Genomic DNA, 18,457 nt, shown 5'->3' with positions numbered 1-18,457 from the left:
GTCTACAACTGCTGCTCAATCTGAGCTTTCCTCTGGTGAGGAAGGCAAATGAGCCCTAACACACATAACATTATTACCTCATTTATCTTCGCCCGACGGAATTGCAAAGTTCAAATTTTATTGCATTTTCCACAGACCCATTATTAGAGACCCATGGGTAGCTCATTGGCATTATTATTGTGTTAACACAGTAAATGAAGTTAATATATGAACTTATAGGGATGAAGCAGGACTTTCTTATGGTCGCCTGATAGTGTTCATTAGCAAACCACTAATAATATCAGTGTAAGTGCTGTAAGACTTTTTTACGCATGTGGACCGCCTGTAAGCTGTGTGCGCATATATAGATGATTCTTCAACAAGGTGTGGGTGTTTAAACATCATCTTATAAGCTAATTCTGCCATAAAAAATAAAAAAATTAACTAAAATGCCATTTCCATTGTATCTCAGTTTATGTATTGGGTTTTGAGTACATTCTGTGATGCAAATTACTTTTTTTGTAATAAAATGCCTCCTTTGTATGGCTAATTTCATTGCATTTTATACATAATACAATTACATATTCTTAATATTATAAAATTGATTGATATTGTTTATTGAAAAGATTTATATTATTTTCATGCAATGCAGTGTCTTTCAAATGTTATGATACATGCTTACTATTGTGCAAATGTTTAGGGTTAAGTTTTTAAAGAAATGAATTTTATTCAGCAAAGGTGCATTGAACTGATCAAAACTGACAGTAAAACATGTCATAGTGTTACTAAAATATTCTATTTCAAATAAATGCTTCTAATAGAAATAAAGTTCTTTACAACTTTATATAAATCAAACAATCCTAAAAAAATTATCACAGCTTCAACAAAAACATTGAACATTTTCAACATTGATAATATAAGAAATCATTCTTGAGCAGCATATCAGCATCTTAGAATGATTTCTGAAGATCATGTGACACTGACGACTGGAGTAATGATGCTGAAAATTCAGCTTTACATCACAGGAATAAATTACATTTTACATTATATTAAAATGAAATGCAGTTATTTTAAGCTGTGAAAATATTTTAGAATATTACTGTTTTTACTATATTTTTAATCAAATAAATGCAGCCTTTACCATCACATAATTAAAGTTTTAAATTACATTTGAAAATATATTCAAATAGAACAATTTTAATAGTATTTTACAATATTGCTGTTCTGGGACAACACAAAAGAGAAGCATTTGAAAAGCATCAAGATGCTCGGTGAAAACATTCCAAGACTTTAATGTGACCTTCATTTACCAAAGAAAAGCCAACTTGAAATCTGTTAGCGTTAATAAAAACCAACCCACGAGGCACAGATGTGGCAGCCGTTGAAGAAGCACCCGTATACCTTAAGTGCATGCTTCGTTCCTCAGTGTGCCATAAACGTGCCAGAAGGCCGGTATTCATGGTGTCTAACTAAATGTGAGCAGCGGCAGCTCCCCGGTGTCTCCAAACGCACACTGGGGGGTGATTATGCAAACAGTACGTTGTTAATGTACAAGTGAGTGTTTGAAATAACACTGAACGAGCAGAGCACGATTCTCCAATGTTTACTTGCAAACTTGAGCCGCTGATTGAAAGCACTCTTGTAAATTTGTTTTACCCTCAACATTCATTGGACTGTGCAAATGATTTTTTGGATAATTGATGCATTGCCTCTTCTGAATTTTTTCGGTTATATCGCCGGGGTTCAATGGGGCCGCAGAGGGTATGAGCAAATTAACTGAAATATACAGGCGACATATGCTGCAGTCAAGTGCTGGCCCCGGTGAGCTCATGAATATCATATTTATTGAGAATAGTGTGTATCATTTATATTTGATGATGTCTGAAGTACTGAGAAACTTAATTAAGACAGTGTGAAATGCACACTACTCATTCTCCGTAACAGAGAGCATATGGAGAAATCCCTCCGGTCAAGGTGCTTCATTGATTCGAGTGGCGTTCCATTACAAAGACTTCTAAGGCTAATTCAGTGATTTTCTTCCCGTCGCAGGTTATTCAAATCAATTTCGAAGAGTTCGACCTGGAGCTGGGATACGATACGTTGACTGTCGGTGACGGTGGAGAGGTTGGCGACTCAAAAACAATCATACAAGTGTAAGATTCAGATTTAAGCTGTTTTCTGTATTGCACTGCAAAAACAACTTAATCTTGTTTTCTAGAAGCATCTTTAAATCGAGATAAATTTACTTGAGAAACAAGATATGCAAGGCTATTTAAATCCAAGAAATTATGAGATTGATCTCTGTATATTTTCCCTTGCCCCATCAGCAAATAGTTTGTAGACTTCACTAAATTTAATTAAATTCATGCTTGGATTAGAATGAGAACTGTTTGCCATAAATAAATAAAATAAACTTAATTCAAGGTCTTAATGTCTTATGCAATTTAGCTTCTCAAGTAAATGTGTTTTCTTTTCAGAAAGTTTGGATATTTTCAGTGGGAAATGTTAAAATGAGTTTTGTAGTCTTGAATAATTAGCATTGACCGTTGACTTTCATCTAGAATATTTTATAGTGCCAATACTACAGTTTTTTTTTGTCATTTAACTTTTTCTTACACCAAGTCATGATTAGTTTTACTAAAGATTTACCACACACAAACATATATAAAAAATACATTTTAAAGCAAACTGACACAAGTGTCAGATTTAGTGTCATTTTGAAGTTGTGTGTCAGAAGCGTAAATGTATTGTAAGATTCTCAATCAGTATCTTGTTTTCCAGTTAGAAATCCCTTGAACATCATTACATCAAGATAAACTTACCTGAGAAACCAGGAAAGATATGTGAAGGCTATTTAAATGAAATAAATTATGAGATTGATCTCTGTGTATTTTCCCTTGTCCATCAGGAAATAGTTTGTAAACCTGGTCCCACTTTATATTAGGTGGCCTTAACTACTATGTACTTACATAAAAAATAAGTACAATGTACTTATTGTGTTCATATTGTATTGTAAAACACTTTTGCTGCTATTGAGGTGGGATGGGGTAGGGAGAGGGTTGGGGGTATGGGTAAGTTTAAGGGTGGGTTAAGGTGTAAAGTATGGGTCAACAGTACAGATGTAATAGCATGTAGTTTTTTAAAAATATAAGTACAATGTAAAAACATGTATGTACACAATAAGTACATTGTACTAAATTATTAATTAAAATGTAAGTACATAGTAGTTAAGGCCACTTAATATAAAGTGGGTCCGTAAACCTCTCTAAATTTAATTAAATTCATGCTTGGATTAGAATGAGAACTATTTGCCAATAGAGAAAGAAAAATCAACTTAATTCAAGGTCTTAATGTCTTATGCAGTTTGGCTTTTCAAGTAAATGTGTTTGGATATTTTCAGTGGGAAACATGTTCAAATGAGTTTGTAGTAATAATTAGCATTGACTGTTGACTTTCATCTAGAATATTTTAAAGTGCCAATGCTATCTATATTCATAAGCATAATCATTTACCGCGCACAAACATATATAACAAAAACATTACACCGCAAACTGTCATACAAGTGTCAGATTTAGCATAGTTTTGTGTCAGGAGTGTTTACTGTATTGCAAGATACTCAATCAGTTTCCAATTAAAAATTCCTTGAACATCCTTAAATCAAGATAAATATACCCGAGAAAACAAATATGCTTAATATATGCAAAGGCTATTAAGATACGAAATTAAGACCTTCATTTCAGCGTATTTTTGTCACAGTGTCTGGGTTGTGTCCCTGGGTTTCCACTAGATGTCCCCCTTTCTCACGGTGTCTGTCACCTTATCACTTCCTGTTCCCTTATTTGGTCACCTTCCTCCTTGTTAGTAATTGATTGTTCCCCACCTGTCTCCTGTTCCCTCATTATCCTTCTGTCTATTTATACCCGGAGTCTGTGTTACGGAGTCCTTGTTTAATGTTGAAAGTTTATTCATGTCCGTCATCTTGCCTTGCCTTGCCTTGCCTTGCCTTGCCTTGCCTTGCCTTGCCTTGTCTTTGTGTCTTGTTTATGTTTGGATTTGGATATTCTGGTTTTGACCCTGCCTGGACTGTTTTCCCCTTTTGGATTACCCTTTAATAAATGACTTACCTGCGATTGGTTCCTTCTCCTGTGTTTTCTGTAACACCGATCGTGACAGAAGGACTCCGTCAAAGTAGGAACCAGCGGTATGTCATTTTTCCGTTCCCCAGCCAAGATGGCGGAGCGGCGAACCAAGTACCTTCGGTTGATCGCCCTCCGCCAAGAGGGCAATGAAGTGGGTGCCCTGGCTCAGGTGTTCTGGTCCCTGGCCGAGGGCATGGGCTACAACGATGCGGCCCTCAAGGACTATTTCAATGGCGGGCTGGATGATCCAGTGTCTCAGGAGAAGATGGCGCAGTTAGAGACACTGGAATTCTGGGAATTCGTGCGCTACCTGCAGCATCGGCTTCGGTGGGATGCCCCAGCCACTTCTGTCTCTTCCGGCGGGGTGGTCGTCAGCCCAGCACCACTGCCCAGGATGGCAACCAGCCAAGCGCCACAACTTAAGATGGCCGCCAGTCCAGCACCATTGCCCAGGATGGCTACCAGCCAAGCGCCACAACCCAAGATGGCCGCCAGTCCAGCACCACTGCCCAGGATGGCTACCAGCCAAGCGCCACAGCACAAGATGGCCGCTAACCCAGCGCCAATGCCCAAATTGGCCACCGTTCCAGCGCCACAGCCCAAGATGGCCACCAGCCCAGCACCAATGCCCAAATTGGCCACCGGTTCAGCGCCACAGCCCAAGATGGCCGTTAGTCCAGCGCCACAGCACAAGATGGCCGTCAGTCCAGCACCACAGCACAAGACGGCCGCTAGCCCAGCGCCAATGCCCAAATTGGCCACCGGTCCAGCGCCACAGTACAAGATGGCCACCAGCTCAGCACCACAGTACAAGAGGGCCGCCTGTCCAGAGTCATGGCCCAAGATGGCTGCTTGCCGAGCGCCGCTGCACAGGATGAGAGTCTCAGTTTACCCTCCGGAGTCAAGTCAGGTTCCAGTTGAACCTCCGGAGCCTAGTCAGGTGCCAGTGAACTCTCCGGAGTCGAGTCAGGTGCCAGTGAACTCTCCAGAGTCGAGTCAGGTGCCAGTGAACTCTCCAGAGTCGAGTCAGGTGCCAGTGAACTCTCCAGAGTCGAGTCAGGTGCCAGTGAACTCTCCAGAGTCGAGTCAGGTGCCAGTGAACTCTCCCGAGTCGAGTCAGGTGCCAGTGAACTCTCCCGAGTCGAGTCAGGTGCCAGTGAACTCTCCCGAGTCGAGTCAGGTGCCAGTGAACTCTCCCGAGTCGAGTCAGGTGCCAGTGAACACTCCCGAGTCGAGTCAGGCGCCAGTGAACTCTCCCGAGTCGAGTCAGGCGCCAGTGAACTCTCCCGAGTCGAGTCAGGCGCCAGTGAACTCTCCCGAGTCGAGTCAGGCGCCAGTGAACTCTCCCGAGTCGAGTCAGGCGCCAGTCACCGCTGATCCTCCAGAGTCAGGGCTAGTCACCGCTGATCCTCCAGAGTCAGGGCTAGTCACCGCTGATCCTCCAGAGTCAGGGCTAGTCACCGCTGATCCTCCAGAGTCAGGGCTAGTCACCGCTGATCCTCCAGAGTCAGGGCTAGTCACCGCTGATCCTCCAGAGTCAGGGCTAGTCACCGCTGATCCTCCAGAGTCAGGGCTAGTCACCGCTGATCCTCCAGAGTCAGGGCTAGTCACCGCTGATCCTCCAGAGTCAGGGCTAGTCACCGCTGATCCTCCAGAGTCAGGGCTAGTCACCGCTGATCCTCCAGAGTCAGGGCTAGTCACCGCTGATCCTCCAGAGTCAGGGCTAGTCACCGCTGATCCTCCAGAGTCAGGGCTAGTCACCGCTGATCCTCCAGAGTCAGGGCTAGTCACCGCTGATCCTCCAGAGTCAGGGCTAGTCACCGCTGATCCTCCAGAGTCAGGGCTAGTCACCGCTGATCCTCCAGAGTCAGGGCTAGTCACCGCTGATCCTCCAGAGTCAGGGCTAGTCACCGCTGATCCTCCAGAGTCAGGGCTAGTCACCGCTGATCCTCCAGAGTCAGGGCTAGTCACCGCTGATCCTCCAGAGTCAGGGCTAGTCACCGCTGATCCTCCAGAGTCAGGGCTAGTCACCGCTGATCCTCCTGAGTCAAGGCTGGTCACCGCGGATCCTCCAGAGACTAGGCTGGTCACTGTTGACCTTTTAGAGTCAAGTCAAGTCACCGGTGATCTTCAAGGACTGAGTCAAGTCACCTCTGATCTTCAAGGACTGAGTCAAGTCACCTCTGATCTTCAAGGACTGAGTCAAGTCACCTCTGATCTTCAAGGACTGAGTCAAGTCACCTCTGATCTTCATGAACAAAGGCAAGTCACCTCTGATCTTCATGAACAAAGGCAAGTCACCTCTGATCTTCATGAACAAAGGCAAGTCACCATTGATCTTCATGAGCAAATACAAGTCACCAGTGATCTTCATGAGCAGTGTCAGGCCAGCACCAATCTTCTGGAGTCCAGTAAGGACACCAGGGGATTACCAGAGTTTCATTGTCCCGTTGATCCAGCCGCACGGAGGTCTGCTCCGCCTTGGGAGGCTCTGGTCCTGACCACATGGCTGTGGTGGTCTTCTGCTCCGCCCTGGGAGCCTTCCGCCCTGACCACACGGTTGTGGGGGTCTTCCGCTCCGCCCTGGAGGACTCTGGCTTCATCCACAAGGACGTGGTGGTCTTCTGCTCCGCCCTGGGGGGCTTCCGTACTGACCACACGGTTGTGGTGGTCTTCTGCTCCGCCCTGGGGGGCTTCCGTCCTGACCACATGGTTGTGGTGGTCTTCTGCTCCGCCCTGGGGGGCTTCCGTCCTGACCACACGGTTGTGGTGGTCTTCTGCTCCGCCCTGGGAGGCTTCCGCCCTGACCACACGGTTGTGGTGGTCCTCTGCTCCGCCCTGGGGGACTCCAGTCTCCACCACACGGACGTGGTGGTCTTCTGCCCCGCCCTGAAGGGTCTTCATGTTGTTTTTTGTTTTTGTGTTCACTCCTGTCCCTGTTCCTCTCTGTGAGCCTGGCCCTCCGTCCCTCCCCCTGAACCTCCTCCGGTCCTCCTCCCTCCTGGTCTCTCTGTTTTGTGTCTACAATTCTGGTATCTGTTCCCCATGATTTTTTTTCTGGCCCTCCGTCCCTCCCCCTGAGCCTCCACCTGTCCGCCTCCCTCCTGGTCTCTGTTTTGTGTCTGTCGTGGAGCGTCTGGGAGCCGCTCCGCAGAGGGGGGGTACTGTCACAGTGTCTGGGTTGTGTCCCTGGGTTTCCACTAGATGTCCCCCTTTCTCACGGTGTCTGTCACCTTATCACTTCCTGTTCCCTTATTTGGTCACCTTCCTCCTTGTTAGTAATTGATTGTTCCCCACCTGTCTCCTGTTCCCTCATTATCCTTCTGTCTATTTATACCCGGTCTGTCTGAGTCTGTGTTACGGAGTCCTTGTTTAATGTTGAAAGTTTATTCATGTCCGTCATCTTGCCTTGCCTTGCCTTGCCTTGTCTTTGTGTCTTGTTTATGTTTGGATTTGGATATTCTGGTTTTGACCCTGCCTGGACTGTTTTCCCCTTTTGGATTACCCTTTAATAAATGACTTACCTGCGATTGGTTCCTTCTCCTGTGTTTTCTGTAACACCGATCGTGACAATTTTTCCTTTCCCATCAGTAAATTGATGCTTATAACAAGAACTGATTGCTAATGAGGTAAGAATGATAAACTTAAAGGTCTTAATATCTTATGCAATTTGGTTTCTCAAGTAAATATTTCTTCTTTTAGAAATATACTATGGTCAATGATTTTTGTAATCTTGAATAATTAACATTGACTATTAGCTTGCAGCTAGAATATTTTATAGGGGCCACAATGTCTCTTTTCACACATTTTAATTTTTTTCCCATAAAGTTTTCTTGCACCAACAAGTCACAATTTAGTTTCACTAACCATTTACCATGCACAGACATTATTGAAATATATAGCAAATAAAATTCATAGCAGGCAATTCACACTACAATATGTGAATAAAATCATTTTGTTTCAGACAGAAAGGGAAAAATTAAGTTCTGAAGTTAGACAAGTTGTGGCACGCTACTTGTTTCCAGTGTATATCTGCATACTACATTTGATTTCTTTTCTTTTTAAAAGAACAAGGAAAATTCAGATTTCCACTCTTTAAAGGGGTCATATGATGTTGCTAAAAAGAACATTATTTTGTGTATTTGATGTAATGAAATGTATTTATGCGGTTTAAGGTAAAACAAAAAAAAAAACTTTCCACATACTGTACATTATTGTTTCTACTTTATGCCCAGCCTTTCTGAAACACGTTGATTTTAACAAAGCTCATCATTCTGAAAAATGAGGTGTGCTCTGATTGTCTAGCTATCCAGTGCGTTGTGATTGACTGGATGCCTCAAGCGTGTGATGGAAATGTTACACCCCTTGACATCCCATTGACATACTGTGATGCCATGTGGCATGGCTCGACGAGACATAACCAATAAAACCCATTACAAACGAAGCATTTATTGCATCCAGTGGGGACATAATTACTTATTATAATGACTTATACTGTCTTTTTACGCGTTAGGTTGCATCGTGCCTGGTGAACATAAAACCATGTCTGCATTAGTGATCTGAGAAACGACAAACAAACAAACACTACTCCACACTGCTCAATCTTGCATTTGAATCATCAGTGGCAAATCCTTTAAATATAAAAAACGGACTTTCATACTGTGAGCCAGAACAGGTGGCAAATCAGGAAACAGTCCTTCATAAAATACGCTGCACACATCTGAATATTTGGGTCGAACTGTTTTGGAACAGTGTTGTAAATACAACTTAACCACTGATTTCTAGTTGTGTCCTCTTTTGTAAGGCCAAACAAAGTAGTTTCGCTTTCACAACGTAACTTAACAGTAATGTCACACACGGCGGGCTGAGAGAGCTGCGTGCCCGGTGGATTCGATGAAGTAGCTTGCGGCAACCACATGTGACCCCGGGGCGGACACCGCTTGTTCTACGGTGAAAGTCGATCCGGTGATCCACAGCGCGAAGTTGATGAATCTCCTCAGCGACCGGCACTGATCAGCTCTAGGCATGAAAAAGCGAATATAGTCCTCTTTTGAAATGCCAAACAAAGTAGTTTCGCTTTACAATAAAACACACAGCTTCTCTACAACATGGCGCGTGGCAACAACAATGCTACAGCGAGAATAAAAGTTACGCCTTCTTTCTTTGCGTGAACATTTGGGCGGTGTTATGCAAATCTTCCCACATCATGATGTAGACGTGGGGGCATGTTAGAATGAGTTGTTTTAGGGGGGTTCGGTTGATTCTTAACTTTTATCATTTTTGATTTGAGATCTTTATTATTCACCAAGAGCTTGTAACACCCCAAAGAGAAAGGAAAAATTTAAATCGACCCCTTTAAGATATCCAACTTTAATAAACTCCAGCAGCTTTTTGTTATTTTTTTTAATCTTGCATTTTGTCAGCAGTTATCCATTTCAACAGTATGAAAGCAACAATACCATAAAAACCACACAGGCACAAATCCTCCGGCCGTATCTTTCTCCCTCACAAACATGTTTTTCTGTCCACCTCTTTTCGCCATCGGCCGTATGTCTCAGGGTATCTTGGGTAGACACACTTTGGTGACAGTCTGTACTGTTTTTTGGTGCATTTGCCTGGCTCTGTTCCAGCTGCGATTCATTGAGCGCTCACAGAGCATTCCTCAAGGACAAAAGACTCTTGCTGCCAGAACACTAATACATACTGTAAAGCTCAATTAATGCCTTTCTTCACGTTTGTGCTAGGCAAATTAGCTTAGTACTTTTATTATGATTTATTTGCACAGTCTATAACAGACATACTAACATGCACCATTCTAATATGGTGTTTTTAGACCCGTATCATGGTAATACTATACTTCATACATTTTGTCATGGCACTATGGGATTTTTGGATGCTACCGTGGTGTTTTTTGAAGTACCTGACAGTATAATTTAAACCCCAAGTACAGTTAAATACAAAAGAGTACCATGACATTACCCTGTTTTTGGACATGTACCATGGTAACCGTTATATTAACCACTTGCGATACAGGAATAGCATTAGAAACTGGGAGAAAATAACCCTTAAATGAGACCAGACAATGGAACTAAGGAAACTCTGAGTGTGAATACACAGGGAGAACAGAAACAGATGTGTGGGACTAATGAACAGATGAGGAAACCATCTAGGAAATTAGGCAGGCGGGAACAGAGTAAACACAAAAAAACTAAACCAAAACTGCCCATAATCCTGACTGTGATTAATACTATGATTTAAAAAATGGATCATGGTAATACTATGTTTATTAAGGATGCATTGCATTGATTAAAAAAAACCAGACTTTTACATTGTTGTCTTCGATACCACGACTTAGATGCCCTTGAGCAAGGCATCGAACCCCCAACTGCTCCCCGGGCGCCGCAGCATAAATGGCTGCCCACTGCTCCGGGTGTGTGCTCACAGTGTGTGTGTGTGTTCACTGCTCTGTGTGTGTGCACTTCGGATGGGTTAAATGCAGAGCACAAATTCTGAGTATGGGTCACCATACTTGGCTAAATGTCAGTTCACTACACTTCTCTTGTTGCAAAATATTTCAAATAAATGCTGTTCTTTTGAACTTGCATTTAAAATAAATAAGCAGCTCAACTGTTTTCAAGTTTGATAATGTACTAATAATAAAGTTTTTTTTTTGAGCAGCAAATGGATATTAGAATAATTTCTGAAGGACCATGTGACACTGAAGGCTGGAGTAATGATGCTGAAAATTCAGCTTTGCACTAGAAAACAGTTTTTTTAAATCGTAATAATATTTCATAATATTACTGTTTTTACTGTATTTTTGTTTACATAAATGCCGTTTTGGTGTAAGCAGTTATTTCAAAATATTTTACCGACCCCATACCTTTGAGTACTATATAAATACCACTGTATATAAATATAGTAATCATTCAGTACTAAAGCCCATATCAGAATACCATAGTATTGGCATCTGACAGCGTTTATTATTGCATGGCACCGCTACAGTAGTGTTCTCTATGCTGAGATCACAGACTCTTATTTTCTTTTGTTCACTCTGCATGGACAGGTTAACGGGCAGTTTCGTCCCTGACCTCATCGTCAGTATGACCCATCAAATGTGGCTGCATTTGCAGTCTGATGAAAGTGTGGGCTCTATTGGCTTTAAGATCAACTATAAAGGTGAGTCTGTTCCCTGCTTGAGCTTCTTAGAGTGCCCACATAAATCACTCTGCTGGCTCTAAGGCTTTACTGCTGTTTTCCTCCCTCCTCTCGTCTCTCTCGCCTACCTACAGAAATTGACAAGGAAAGTTGCGGGGATCCCGGCATTCCTCTGTACGGACTCCGAGAGGGCGGGGGCTTCTCCAACGGAGACGTGCTGCGCTTCGAATGCCAGTTCGGATTCGAGCTCATCGGCGAACGAATTATTTCCTGCCAGAATAACAATCAGTGGTCTGCTAACATCCCTATCTGTATATGTGAGTGCTGCTAGACGCTTCTCTTCTATTATTTATGTGCTTCGAAACCTAAATGTTTTTTTTTATCCTCTCTAGAAAAAATTGATTTTTTAACAAAACATCTGAGTATTTTTTTTTTTGTTCTCTTATTCATGCAATGAAAGTTTAGGGTGAGTTATGGTGTCAAGCTCTAAGAAATTACCATAAAGTGCTTCCAAGTTTTCTGAACACAGAATAACATTGCATGAAGTAGAAATTGAAATTCAAATAGATGGACACTAGGGTAATTATAGTTAACTAAAACGAAGCCCATAAAAATAAATATACATAATATAAAACTTTAACTGAAACAAACTTCTATTTCATCCATCTATCCAGATAGATGGATAGATAGATAGATAGATCCTTCGTTTAAGTCTGCCTGGGAGGTTCTTTCTTCAAAAGTCATAATTATAATGTAATTTGCGTTATTTTAGGCCGAATAAAAATGGGTGCTTTGGGCAATTTCATTTTTCTTTCTCTCAGACTGGAAGCTTTTTAAGTGTTAATATAACAGAATGAAGAGCAAAGGATCAATGCTTTATGTATTTCATCATTCTCATACTGCCGCAGAGAATGATGGCAAATGTTGTCTTATCACACAAACCTGGTGCTTCATTAACTGGCTAAGTGTGTAGTATTTTCTGCCGAGCACGATCACTATTCTTCATTAACTATTTACAAGCTAAATTATGTGGTTAACACTCACAATTAAAACTTAATTATCAGTGATCAATACCGTTTGGAAGGTAGAATGATTTAATATACATTTTTGGACATTACCATTATGAATGCCATGGTATTTTTTACAGTAACATTTGAGGTTGATAATTAAAATAAATACCGGTTAATAAATTGATAGACATTTTTAAATATGCAAATAATAATGCTTTATTCGATCAAAAATACAGTAAAACAGCAATGTTGTGAAATATTCAGATTTAAACTAAATGTTTCCTATTTGAATATTTTTGAAATATAATTTATTCAAAGCTGAATCTTTAGCATCATTACTCGTCTTCAGTGTGATTGAAATGGTACTCTCTTTTAAGGAATGTAATGCATCTTTGTCCCCCCAAAAAAAGTATTGATTTCTTACAAAAAACAAGCAAACAAACAAATAAATAAACAAACTGTAGTCTACAATCTGGCATAACAAAAAATAATAATAAAAAAATTCTCCATATGTGCCGCTAACAATTCCATGATATCATATATCAAAGTTAAAGAAAATAAAAAATAACATTGCTCAAACTTAATTCAGAGTTTTCCATTGCCAATTGTGATACTTTTGCCATTATACTCTAAATACTATGATTCTGACAAGACTTGAGAGCCAGCACAAGTCCTTCTAGAAAGTTCTCAAGAGCTCGGAAGTCATAATTACTATGTGAAGTGCATTTAAGTGATCATAACATGGACATGTCGCCAATGTAATTTTCCTGCCAACTGCGACTAAGATGAATGAGAAATACTAACGTTTAGCTCTCTTCAGGTTCATTAGGCCTTGTGCGTTCAGGAAGTAATTTAAGACCACAGTTCTTCATCCATCCTCGCTAGCTCATTACGGTGATGAGCGCTGACGACCCTTTGCTTCTCTCAGAGTCGGTGAGACACATGTCTAAATGAAATGATGTCGAGAGGTCGGACTAATTAAAACCGTTTTATATGTTGGTGTGTGTAAACAAAACCACCACGCTGTTAAATATGGATAACAGACTGTGCTCTGGCAGATGATAAGATGACAATTCTCTGAGAGCCCGACAAGCAAACAGCACCAAAGAGCAATGCCATTTCAAGAGTTTTAAAATTCCCAGCGTGCCCTGCACAATGTATTTTAATACAATTACTGCTTCCATTACAATACAATAATCCCTGAAGGAAAAAGGTGCAGCATCTTTTCTATCCGCAACCCTGATGTCACACGTCAGTGTGTTGGTTATTGCTTAAAGCAAGACACTGCAGGTGAATAGGGTGAAAAAGAAACTTAGATATCACCGTACTTACCCCAGTTGATTAAGACAATGTTTTCTATTACTGTTTCTGTTTCTGATTAAATATGCTCTCTTTTGCATACAGTTCTAGAACAGAAATCTAAACATTGGTTAAAGCCAGGTTCTTATTTTATTTTGTTGACATATCAGAGTTGAAGGTTTTACAGAGGCTCTTTTATTATCTCTTCATAAATCAGAAAAGTGCTGTCAGTAGCCAAAAAAAAAATAAATCAGTGTATGCATAAAATGTTATATAAATCAGGCGAATGATATATGAACAAACCCTTCTCTAAAACCCATCAGAATATAGATAGGAATAAAACAGTAAAGTTCAGTTGAAGTGCTGTTGAAGTGGATATTTTTATTCAAATATATGTATAAAATGTTACAGAAATCAGGCGAATAATATATGATCAAACTTCTCTGTACAATTTATCGGAATTTAATAATAACTATTCATTTTATATATAGGGGCATTTCTCAGCACAATAAAAGTACAAAGAAAGCAAAGAAACAAACAAGAAATACCTTATGCAAAATACTAAAACAGAATATAGAATATAGATGTGAATAAAACCATAACCATTGGTTTATCTGCTACTGAAACAGATTTCTGGCTTGCTGCATGAGAAAAAAAAACTAATTTGAAAGAGTTTAAAGAAATGTATTGTAAATTAAAGTTATAGTCACAAAAATATAATACTTAAATATAATAAAATGTTTAGTATTATATACTGTTATAATATTCATTTAATATTAATCATCTTTACTTTTCAGTGTTATTTTAGTAATTTTAATATGTGCTTATGTGATTTTACATAGTTTTTCAGGGTTTATATATATATATATATATATATATATATATATATATATATATATATATATATATATATATATATATATATATATATATATGTATATGTATATGTATTAGTAATTAAATTAAATAAATAGTCCTTCAGCTTAAACCTATTTCAATTAGTTGCAATGGCTTACTTTATCTGTAATTTATATTTTGTATTACTTCATCTTTATTTCAATCACCAAATGGAGACTAAAAGGAGATTTGAATCAAATAAATAAATAAAATAAGCAAATAAAAAAAACTAAACAAAAAAACTCATTTTGAGAAACCGGCCTTCAAAGATACGTCTCATAATTGAAATTTACAGATAAATTGTAATAAAATGAACACTAAAATGTGTAGTTTGATGAAAAAAATAAACATTATGAAACCAAATAAGCCCATATTATCTAAATTGACCAGTGCATGAAAAAAAAAATGAAAATAAATAATTTGCAGCTATGAAATTTTAGCCAAATTTGATGCCTTTAAAAAGAATTTAGATTAGTCTTTGCTGCATTTGACCCTGACATAACTGATCAGCATCTCCTCCTTCTCTTAGTTCCCTGTATGTCCAACTTCACGGCGGCCATGGGCACCGTCCTGTCTCCAGACTATCCCGAGGGTTACGGCAACAACCTCAACTGCGTCTGGCTGATCATCGCCGAACCAGGCAGCCGCATCCATCTGGCCTTCAACGACTTTGACCTGGAGCCCCCCTATGACTTCCTGACGGTGAGGGATGGGGAGTTGGCGGATGCCTTAATGTTGGGACGTTTCTCTGGGGCGGAAGTGCCATCGCACCTCACCAGCAACTCCAACATCCTCCAGCTGGAGTTCCAGGCTGACCACTCGATGTCCGGCCGAGGATTCAACATCACATACAGCAGTGAGTGCTTCTCTTTTGAATGTGTTTCATGTAGCGATAAAGATTGTGTTCTGAATAAACTGTTGTCTATTTGAATTTGTTTTAAAAATGTTATTTAATCTTGTGATTGAAAGCAGATCTTTCAGCATACTATGCATAATATTTTTGGCTTTATTTTTCATTTTCATATTGCTATTCTAAATTTTTTTTATATAATATTTTTAGAATTATATTTTAGTATTAATTGTATTATATTTTTATAGCATTTTTAATATATTTAATATGTTTTCATTTTTCCATTGTAGTTTCTTTTTAGTGGATTTTTTATATTTCTATATAGCTTTTATTTATTTCAGTTTTAGGTTGTGAATGAATGAAATAGGCCTAGCCGTTCAACTTATAATTTCAATTATTTACCAATGCGACATTTAAGCATTTTATTTTAGTTGTTTGTTTATGTTTTGTATTTACTATTTCTTTAGTTTTTATTTTATTTTATTTAAAGGTTATATTAATTATTCAAAATTATTTTTAGTAGGTTCAGTACACAATAGGCAAACAAACACATACAGTATGCCACAGTAAACCAAAAAAGTGTAAAAGTTGGAAAAAATAATAAATACTCTTAAAAAAAAATATGTTTGCTAACAACATTTTTGGCATGAGAAGCGTTGTCTTCAATCAGATTCCGAACAGCCGTCAAGTAGGACATATGGAAGGACATATTTTCCTCAATTTAATTCATAAGCCATTTATCCACCAGCATCAAACAACTTAATCCTGTTCGCTGAACATTATGCCATTAGCTCAGCCAAAATAATCCCCAAATGCCCGTGTGACAACGTACAGAACCGTAGTTTTTACACACAATCCTCTGTTTCCTACAGTTTGATATCCCATTATGCTTTCGCTCTTTCCTTTCCATTTCATTAAGTAAGTCACGTTGCAAGTAACAAGCTCTCTGCTTTGATGATATTTGTTCAGCGTTTGGACACAATGAGTGCCCGGATCCCGGAGTGCCTATGAATGCCAAGCGCTTTGGTAATAATTTCCAGCTGGGAAGCTCCATCTCAGTGGTGTGTGAGGAGGGCTTCATAAAGACGCAAGGCTCGGATACTATTGTGTGTGAACTGGAGGCGGGAAAGGTGATGTGGAGTGGTTTGATCCCCAAATGTGAAGGTAGGTTTCAAAGTGTTTGTGTCCTCTATTCTTTTTTGTGGTATAAAGTTATCAAAGCTGTGCTCAGGACACGTTGGCCTTTAAGTAGCCTTTGGATGTTTTTTGGAAAGATTGTCGAATTATCTCAATTGCATCACTTGAATTCATAGAAAAGTGGTTTAGTTCCACTTATTATCAGAGTTGTTGTATGAACACTACAAAAGACACCAGCTTTGATTAGAAAATATTACTTAACTGCATCTGCATCAAACAAGAGTTTGCATTATTATTCCGATTTTTCCACAGGTGAGGGATAGGGGAGAGAACCTAACACTTTTTGACCTCATCAGGTTGTGTAAATCTAACTTGTGTAATTTTTTTTATTTTCTATTTCACACTTGTCTAGTGCAAATATGTTGATTTGTAAATGTTGTTAATCTAGGATGTGTGGAAATATTTATACAGCGTGTGTTACAACCCCGCTTTAGTTTGCGCCCCATGCTCCCCTACTCTTAACAACTACTGTAAGTTAAGTGGAATGCTAACAGCTAAAAAAAGCAGCCAAAACCAGCCTGACTGGCTTGTCTCTGGTTTACAATGGAACTAACTTATTTGACCAGGCAAAAGCGGTTGAAAACTCTTTAAAACCTGCTAAACTAGTTATCACACTTCATGAGAACAGCAAAGAAAAGCTAGCCAACTTGGGCTGGTTTAACCCTTTTTAACAGCAGTGATGAGTTAGTGGAAAATACAAGGGCTTACCAGCAAAAGTATGACTGGTAGGTTTGTATTTTGATACAGTCAAGCATTGACATCTGCACCTTATTGATTAATAGTGCTATAAGCAGCCATTTTGCTAACTTCTGCCTTTGTGTTTACATAAGTCACACAGCCTCTCTGTAACATCCGTCTCCACAACGACATCAAAAATCAAATATTCTATAGACTCAAAAGTGTAAAGTTGGTCTGTTATCTTGTTTGTGCTACTGTCACAGAGATGAATGGTAATGTTAGCAGTTAGCTTTCTTTATGCTAACAGATAACAGACAGCTTTCTTTAAGTATTAAAACTTTATTTTAAAACTGAATCTGAGAAATGAGTCTAGAAAGCATGCCATTTAAAAGGGGAAAAGTCACTGACACTGTCAGATTATACTCTTAAATGTTAAGTTTTTGACTTGTTACCAAGTGCAGCGGTTGTAGGGATAACAAATACTTTTATCTTTGCTGACAGATTTTTTTAAAGGTCCGTTTTTGCAAAACTGAATATGTGAATTGACTGACATGCAGAAAGTGTTTCTGAACAGATAAAAAAAAAGAAATTGTGGTTTGCGTCCCTGGATCTTTTTTTCCTGCTGTTTACAAACACCGGTTTGATTTCTCAAGACACTCATTTTAGTGAAATCTGTCGGGTAGCATGAGCGATTTGTGCGTCTTATTAAAAAAATAGCTTGCAGCACCTTTAAATCAAGAACTTTTTAATCTCTAAAGACATTCAGAGACCCTGTATTGCAACAACAGTTGATAAGAAGACGTTTCTTTGTTGAATCGAAGTGTTCTAATAAACATTCTGCTGCCATGTACATAAAATGTTTCCTGCAGCACCCTGCGGAGGCCATTTCACCGCTCCGGTGGGAGTCATTCTGTCCCCGGGGTGGCCTGGCTACTACAAAGATTCCCTGAGCTGTGAGTGGGTCATCGAGGCTGAGGTGGGACGCTCCATCAAGATAAGCTTTGACAGGTCTGTTGGATAGCTCTGAGAATAGCAACACACAGAGGCATTATTTGGATTCATGTCTGGAGGCATCAGCTCTCCAAGGCGACAAATCATTTCGGCACATTTCAGAGTTAGAAAAAGCCCAAGTAGCAACATATTCATAGCCATCTTCATTCAGGGTCCTTTGGGTGTGAAGGTCGCGTGGGTTTTTATAAAGTCTCAATGTAACGGAGTTAATAAACTATAATGTCAAATGTAATTGAATC

At 39.6% G+C, this 18,457-nt stretch overlaps 1 protein-coding gene across 2 annotated transcripts in view; it reads left to right on the top strand.

Moving 5' to 3' along the window:
• Positions 1 to 18,457, top strand: part of LOC132158888 (CUB and sushi domain-containing protein 3-like) — a 254,569-nt gene that overhangs the window by 70,494 nt on the left and 165,618 nt on the right. For both annotated transcript variants that reach the window (XM_059568503.1, XM_059568502.1), the window contains exons 11-16: positions 2,029 to 2,132; positions 11,185 to 11,297; positions 11,411 to 11,593; positions 15,012 to 15,338; positions 16,302 to 16,496; positions 18,077 to 18,215. In XM_059568503.1, the coding sequence (XP_059424486.1) occupies positions 2,029 to 2,132; positions 11,185 to 11,297; positions 11,411 to 11,593; positions 15,012 to 15,338; positions 16,302 to 16,496; positions 18,077 to 18,215 (1,061 nt within the window). The remainder of the gene's footprint in view (positions 1 to 2,028; positions 2,133 to 11,184; positions 11,298 to 11,410; positions 11,594 to 15,011; positions 15,339 to 16,301; positions 16,497 to 18,076; positions 18,216 to 18,457) is intronic.

The sequence above is a fragment of the Carassius carassius genome, chromosome 15 (assembly GCF_963082965.1).
Source record: "Carassius carassius chromosome 15, fCarCar2.1, whole genome shotgun sequence".
Classification (NCBI taxonomy): domain Eukaryota; kingdom Metazoa; phylum Chordata; class Actinopteri; order Cypriniformes; family Cyprinidae; genus Carassius; species Carassius carassius.
Note: the sequence above shows the minus strand (reverse complement) of the source record. Positions and strands in the feature narration are given on the sequence as shown.